General features: G+C 35.6%; 2 protein-coding genes across 2 annotated transcripts; both read right to left on the bottom strand.

Annotated features, from left to right (window-relative positions):
• Positions 1 to 719: 719 nt before the first annotated feature.
• On the bottom strand, positions 720 to 4,310 carry LOC143631521 (uncharacterized). The gene is made up of 2 exons (XM_077100272.1): positions 1,496 to 4,310; positions 720 to 1,032 (listed from the first exon to the last, which is right to left on the bottom strand). The coding sequence occupies exon 1, from the start codon at positions 3,278 to 3,280 to the stop codon at positions 2,648 to 2,650; it is 633 nt and encodes a 210-aa protein (XP_076956387.1). The 5' UTR covers positions 3,281 to 4,310; the 3' UTR covers positions 720 to 1,032; positions 1,496 to 2,647.
• Positions 4,311 to 5,772: 1,462 nt separating this feature from the next.
• On the bottom strand, positions 5,773 to 7,017 carry LOC143631536 (uncharacterized). Its single transcript, XM_077100277.1, has one exon. It carries the CDS (start codon positions 7,015 to 7,017, stop codon positions 5,773 to 5,775), a length of 1,245 nt encoding a protein of 414 aa, XP_076956392.1.
• Positions 7,018 to 8,315: the final 1,298 nt, after the last annotated feature.

An 8,315-nucleotide genomic window follows, 5' to 3' on the forward strand; every position in this document is an offset into this window, starting at 1 on the left:
AATATTTTAATTTGATGTTATGTTCACTACTAAAAAACTGGACCTTTTCTGACAAAAATATTCATAGGTAAATTGTCGGAAACGTTGATTAGCGATAAAATACCGACGAAAGACGTTTGTTGGAAAAAACCTCCTTGGAAAAACTTTTCCGAGTAATTTCCCACAAATATGCCCACAAAATATCGACAACTGTGGTTTGTCGCTGATTTGCGACAAATTACCGAGGACAAAATTTTTAGATTATTCCAATCATTTAGCGAGAAACTAGTCACAAAACATAATTTTATTAATATCTTTTCCTATATGTTAATCATAAAAATTTAAGTACTAATAACAATTAATTTTATTTTTTTCCGACGATTTTACGACAAATCTTATTAATTAAGTATAAGACAATTTTAAATGTACAGACCAACTTCCGACAAAAAATTTATTTTATTATTATTTTATGTTTTATTTTTACAGATGAATTTCCGACAAAAGTTAATTTTAATTTATTATTATTTTTTTTTCCTGGACAAAAAACCTAAATTATTTCTTCACAAAATCTAATAGAAAAGGCTAAAATTCCAGAAAAACAAAAACATAATTTAGATTAAGCAGGTCATTTACAATGACATAACAAAATACAGTGTCATTTGTTTTAACATGTCAAAGTACCTAACAAAATAACATAAGTTTACCATGTCAAACTACCAAAGAGTCAACAAACTACTTATCGGCAAATTTTTTCATCATTTCTTCAATCTGTTTTTGCAGTTTGTCGCGTTCAGCCCGTTCTTTTTCGCGCTCGGCCCGCTCTTTTTCACGTTTAGCCCGCTCTTTGTCCAAGTCTCTTTCCATTTGTCTTTGTAGTCTCTCACGTTCGGCCCGTTCTGTTTTAGCTTCTTTTGCAATTTCTGCCAAGCGATTTTCCATGTTTTGTCGAGCCTCTGTTTCTTGTTCTAACTTGGCTCTAACATCTTTGACCTATAAATTGTTAAAAACATATATAATTAATGCATAATACATATTAGTTTACAAACTGTAATGCTAATAAAAATGCTAACGGGTCATTTTAAGAAATTATCCAACTGCCAGGCTAATTAAATGTTAGCAAAATCAAACAATTTTGAATAGACACAGAATGTATAACTATTAGATGGAATACAGAATGGTCTATCTGACTATATGTGTATTTGGTATTGTTGTAAAAAAAATAAATGACAATGATGGCCCCAGTTTAAACAACAAATTACCAAGGAGCCCCTTGTCCATTTTATACAGCATATCACTATGGTAGCCCCAATTTATACTATAACTTACCAAAAACGTCTTACATAATACTAGAAAACAAGTACCAGATGACAATAATAGCTACATGTCAAACCCACAATATGCCAGTTACAAACTAAGGTCATGTTCGTTTGACCTTGAATGTAAACAAATAGAATTCACACATACATAAAAAAATATGTAGAGAAACCTAAAATGTTTAAACTGAAATTAAAGTGACCTAAGAATAATAATAATGATAATAATAACGATACCTCCTGCGACTGTCGAGTATCACCATGTGAACTAAACCTGCAAAGTGATGACTGTGACCCGGTCACCACGAAATGTGGATCAGGAGACCCTATCCCAAACATCCGGCCACAACTTTTGTGATGCAAACGCTCCCACACAGCAAACTCATCCCGATCCGGATTCTGATCGTTGTCTGGCCCATACTACTTCTCAAGTTCTTTGTCGAACGATGTCTACATTTTCATCAATGCAAAGCAAGTTACTTTTTAATCAAAGTTAATACAATAATTACATATATATAAATGATAACTTACAAATGATTCTTTTGATCGTGTTGTGACGAACTCTAACTTCTCCAAGTCATTAATATTGATTTCCCCATCGCGCAATCTCTTCTTAGTCTCTTTGGTGGCATGGGTATCAACAAAGACAAATTCGTAGCCCACTTGTCTTCCTTTCGTTTCTCCTACATAAATTTTGATAAGTGTTACACATCCAGTTACGAGAATTATTAAATCTGATCAACTTACCAAGCGGATGCGATGTTCATCAATACCCATAGACCCGCCTGTATGACGAGATAAATCATTTTTACGATAGTTTTTTCTAGCCTTGGATCTGTTTAACCATTTTTCAGTGTCCCACATCTGCAATATTAAAAAAAACCATATATGCATAAAATATAAAGAACATGAAATATTAATAAAAAAATCAGAAAAAGTAGTTAACACCCTTACTTTACACCAGCGTTTCCATCTGTCACCAGGCACTTTATCGGGTGGATAATTACAAATTATATCAAATCTATGTTTACCATCCTCGATAAAATGATTGTCCTCCCTGGATTTCTTTGTTTATTGTTCACGCAGGTCACTCATCTTATCTGGATAACGATCCTTAAGAACATTAACGAATCCCTCAAAAATGTGCTGGTCATCTCGTGGATCCCATCTCCACTGTGTCTATAAAAAAATAAAGATTAAATTAACAAATTAAACAAATAATTATAACATATACAAATGATATATTGATATTTACCCGAAAGGTATTAAACATATCCCTTAAAGCACTATGTGGGATCTTTTTAAAAGTGATCCAATCTCCATCAAGTTTTTGATCTAGTATTTGACCAGCACTCCTATGAACATATCCGAATCCAAACTATAATATGGAAATAAGCCATAATGATAATCAACACAAAATAAAAATGTAAAAAAATTTTAAAATTAAAAACATACTTTCTCCCCATGCGTGCGATCCGCCTATTATCACCATCATCCTGACCAGTAGTATCCTCAAAACTAGCATTCTCAAAGTCATCAGCCTTACCACTACCATCATTCTCACAAACATCATCATGCTGACTACCATCATCCTTATCAGAATCGTCCACTTCCACATGCTCATCATCTTGAACATTCTGTAGCGTTAGTTGGTTACGAATTACCCCAGCCATATCAGCCATTTCATCACCGCTAGCAACACGACTATGACTACCAGCAACTCCTCCACCTTTACCACCACGTGTTACTACGTATCTCTCACAAGTTTGTCTATATTCTCTTTCAACAGGTTTTTTACCTTTACCTTTAGAATTGAACCCTTGGGATTCACGTCGCTCTGAATTATCACGAGCACCATTACAAGAATCAGGCTCCTGAATATGAATACCGCGAGTGCCACTTCCAACACGTTTCCCTGGAGCTACCTTTCCGCCACGAGTACGAGCACCACCACCACGACTACCATTACCACCACCACTCTCAGCCATAATGCATACAACCTGCAATTAATAAACAAGCACCATTAGATAAATAATAAAAGAGTAACAAGACATATAAATTAGGAATAATATAAAGTATAAGTACCATATGATAAATGTCAAATAGTAATAAGTTTACAACAACAAGCAATTTATCTTCCTAACAATCATCTAAAGAGTGGTCAGAATAAGCCATTTCATCATCAACATCAACATCATCATTAACAACGTCATAATCATCATCTTCAGTTAGTTCCTCCTGATCGATCATATGCTCTGTTGTAGTGGTGTTTGTAACCCGATCCAAGCGTTCACTCCTAGTTACTTTTTCTGGTAATTCAAATCGTTCATTAATATGAATGGGCACATTTGCTTCCATGTTTTCACCGTTTAAGACTTCAGTTTCAGGTGTAGAAACCTCATAAACGTGTCGGGCTTTTGTCTTGACAACCGCCCATAGATCTTTTGTATCACTTGTCACAGCAGCGTATGATGTGTAAAACACTTGTTCCGCCTGTGATGCCAAGATATATGGGTCATCACTTTTAAGTCGGGACTTGTGTTTGACATCAACTAACTTATTTTTTTGAACTACTACACCGTCTTTGTTATCAAACCATGTACATTTAAAGAGTACAACAATGTGAGGCCCATTGCAATCATATTGGAGCTCAAGCACCTCATCCACCAAGCCGTAATAGTCAGACGCTTCATCGTTATACGTCTCTCCTCTCACGCATACACCACAGTTTGAGGTCATAAGTCCTTTACCATACTTTTGTGTATGGAACTTATAACCATTCACAAAGTACCCATTGTATGATTTGACAAAAATTGATGGTTTTCTTGCTAATATCTCTAAATGCTTGGTACTTCCATCAACTAAGCCAATATTTATCTACAACGAAGAAGACAAATGCAACGTGTTGGTTAATGATGCACTAACATTAATCATTATGATTTAGTTAGATTTACTTACACGCTTTTCAAACCATTCAGCAAAGTGGTTATCTCTAAGAAGCGGGATCGGCTCATTCGGATATAACTCTGGTGCCTCTTCATCGAACTCATCGATATAAGGGAAAACTTCTTCACAATTTAGAAGAACATACGTGTGTGCCTTGTTTTGTTCTTCAATTTTCATGCGTCTCCGCGTTCCACTCTTTTGATATAATCGTCTCGATGGAACAACAAATACGCTTAGTTGAGAGCCAAGACTCGAAGATTCAGGACAGTGTGGTGCAAAATTACGCGGCTCTCGATTATGGCGTGTCTCAATTGTCTTGTCAAAGTAAAGAGAACAATAGGTAGCGATTTCATTCACTAGGAGTTCCCTCGTGATTGAACCCACAATCCTTGCCTTGTTTCTAATTCTTCTTTTGATCAAGCCAAGCTTCCTACATTTAGAAATCAGTGACAATATGTTATGAATGTTGAACGAACCCAAGCATAAAGAATTCATAAGATTACAAACAAGTATGGTTACCTCTCATATTGATACATCCATCTATATTGCACGGGACCACCGAGAAGAGCTTCATCGGCAAGATGTATGATCAAATGATCCATTGAATCAAAAAAACCGGGAGGAAATATTTTCTCTAACTTGCATATAGTTACAACGACAGCGCGCTTCATGTTAACCAAGTCATCTACATGCAACGTTTTTGAGCATAAGACCCGGAAGAACATGCACAACTCTGTCACAGCCTCATATGTCTCTTTTGAAACAAAACCTCTAATAGCAAGTGGAAGTAACCGTTGCATAAACACATGACAATCATGGCTTTTGAAATTGTGAAAAGTGTTGTCTTTGATTTTGACTAAACTCCCTATGTTTGAAGCATACCCGTCTGGAAATTTAAGCTTTTTCATCCAAGCACAAACTTTTTTAAGGTCATCTTTTTGCAAAGTGTAATCTCCCCTATGTACTTTCATCTTCCCATTGTTATCATGAATCAGATTTAAAAGACGTCGGTCACAAATAAGCTCAATGTCTTGTCGTGCCTTCATATTATCTTTGGATTTGTTGGTGCCCATAATTGTGTTAAACAAATTTTCAAATACATTCTTCTCTATATGCATCACGTCGAGGTTGTGTTGAATCAACAACTTATCCCAATACGGGAGCTCCCAAAAGATGCTTCTCTTTACCCAATTATGTGCAATCCCAAAACCAGGTGGTTTTGTATAAAATTCACTATTATGAGGTTCACCCTTATAAGCAATGGGCAAATCTTTTACAATCTGCCATATTTCCTCTCAGGTTGGCTGTGGAATACATCTTACACTCGAACTGTTTTGTCTTTTAAAAAGTTAACCTTATCTTTCAAAAAACAATGCCGAGCAGGAAGATGTTGTCTATGACAGTCAAACCAACAAGGTTTCCCTCCAAACTGAAGCTGGAATGATCCTGATTCACTCGAGCAATATGGGCAAGCTAATTTACCATGTGTGCTCCACCCAGACAACATTGCATAAGCAGGGAAGTCACTAACTGTCTATAGAAGCACTACCCTCATTTGGAAATTGGTGCGTTGATGGGCATCATAAGTTTCAATACCATGGTTGAAAAATTGTTTCAGCTCGTCTACCAAAGGTTGTAGAAAAACATCAATATTTTGTTCGGGACTCTTCGGACCAGGAATGATCACATGAATTTGTAAGTATTGTTCTTTTAAAGCCAACCAAGGAGGTATGTTGTAAACCGTGATAAACACCGGCCAACATGAATATGGGCTCCCACTTGTATTATTTGGGCTAAACCCATCATTACACAACCCAAGACGAACATTGCGTGTCTCTTTTGCAAAATCAGAAAAGACCGAGTTAAAATGATGCCATGCTCGACCATCACTAGGATGACTCATCTTTTCTGATGGATTACGATTTGCGTGCCAAGTCAAGTGTTGAGCCGTCTTTTTTGAATAGAACGGTCTTTGAAGCCTTGGTCCAATTGGCATGTAGGTCATCGCAAACTTAGGAACCTTCTTCCCCTTTTCCTTATACCTTTCTACTTTACATACTTTACAACGATCAAGATCAGCATACTGTCCATTAAATAGCATGCAATGGTTTTGGCATGCATGAATTTGTTGTGATGGTAACTTTAGTGGCTTCAACATCTTCTTGGTCTCATAAAAGTTGGTAGATAGCTTGTTACCATCAGGCAAAATTTCTTTGATAATCGGGAGTAGCTTATCAAATGTTGAGTCGGAAACATTACAATCTGATTTCCAATTCAATAATCTCATGGTGACAGAGAGTGTGCTAGCCTGTTTAGCCCCCTCCCATAAAGGCTCGTTGGCTTGCTCAAACATTTTATAGAAGGCTTCTGCTCTTTGATTTGGATCTTGTGATCCTTGCTGATAATAAGAATCATGATTCTGGTGCATGCCTTCCATAACCATTTCATCGTATCCGGTATATTCACCAAGATCTTCATCGGCATCATCACCCACATGTTGAGACAGTACGGGGTTTGAACATTCGTCGATGTCCATAGCTTCATCGGGATACCTTTCACCATGCGCGTGCCATAACTGATAGTCTTTCATAAATCCTTTGGCAAATAGATGAACCTGAACATCAACTCTCGTTTTGTAGTAGCGATTTTTGCATTTGTTGCACGGACACCTAATATTTCCATTTTCTATGTTGGTTGCATTTTCGTATACAAAATCCAAGAAATAAGAGATTACTTGTTGAAATCTCAGATTGAAAGAACCATTTGTATTGGTTCTCATTGTATACATCCATTCTCTTTTCAAACTCATTTACTTTTACCTATTAACTATAATTCCACTAACTGTTAGAACTTAAAAATAAGAATACATATACATACTAACCTAACAATAGATACATACATATATGTACTAACCTAACATTAAATATATACAAATAAAACATGTTAACCATGTCTATATAGACATACATAGGCCTGTATGTTGCCAATTTGACTTTTTTCAACATATATTTACTAACCTAACATTAAATATATATAGCCATATCACAACCCTATAGTGCTCGTGCTGGTTAAAACTTTGTGCATGCCACGTTAACCGTTTTTTATAACTTTTTTCAACATTAATTATCCATTATAATACGAGTTAAACGAACAAAATAAGTTCTATATGGTTATAGTTATTAGTCCAATTCAGGGGTAAAATAGTCAAAGTACATATAGCTTTATACCCGTTAAGTGATTTCAAAATACACCGCCTTAAAAACAAACTAACTGGTAATGACCGACACTGCGTAAACTACAAACCTAGCCTGGTACCTTTTAGGATTTGATTATATAGTTTTACCTAATGGACGCTCCTATGGTTTATATATTAAAAGGTAACTATGCACCAAATAAAACAAATGAAGCAAATATTTTTATAGTTTAATTTCTACAAAATGTCAATAAAATAAAATTGCTATGGCATAATTAATCTTAATTGTTCAAAAAAGAAGGCACAAAATCAACATATCCAGACTAAGCTACTGTAGAATTCAACCCTAAATAGCTTATTCACAAGAAAACTTAGAAATCTGTTATTAAAAAGTTATTCAGCTACTTGATGAACACAACCAAGAGACGTACCTCGAAAAGGATTATGCCACAAGAAAACCTTAAACGATGTCCACAATACAATGCAGCGAGATAGGGGTTCGGTGGTAGGAAGAGGCGGCAAGGGTTTTGTGAACTGACTTGAAGAATCCAGGGTTTTAATTTTGGGAGAGACTTTAGCGCCAAGGGTTTTGATTTGGGGGAAAAGTTAGCGCCAACTGGTTTTTGTGTTGGGATGTCCAGAGTTTTAAGTTTTTCACCAGTTACCTTTATAAATATTATTATACAAATCACAACAAATGGAGTTGTGGTTCAAGTGGTAAGCTTTGTCTAAATTGTTGGAGTAGATGCTAGTTCGAAACCCACCTTGGACGTTTTTTTTAGAAAAACAATGTTATTGTTATTATATCGGAAATCTTCATATTTTCCGAATACTTTCTGACAACATAAATAAAAATATATATTAACAATTACAAAATGAAAGGA

Source organism: Bidens hawaiensis, unplaced genomic scaffold, assembly GCF_021521415.1.
Source record: "Bidens hawaiensis isolate Kalapana, Puna unplaced genomic scaffold, B.hawaiensis_p1.1 tig00006086_1, whole genome shotgun sequence".
Classification (NCBI taxonomy): Eukaryota; Viridiplantae; Streptophyta; class Magnoliopsida; order Asterales; family Asteraceae; genus Bidens; species Bidens hawaiensis.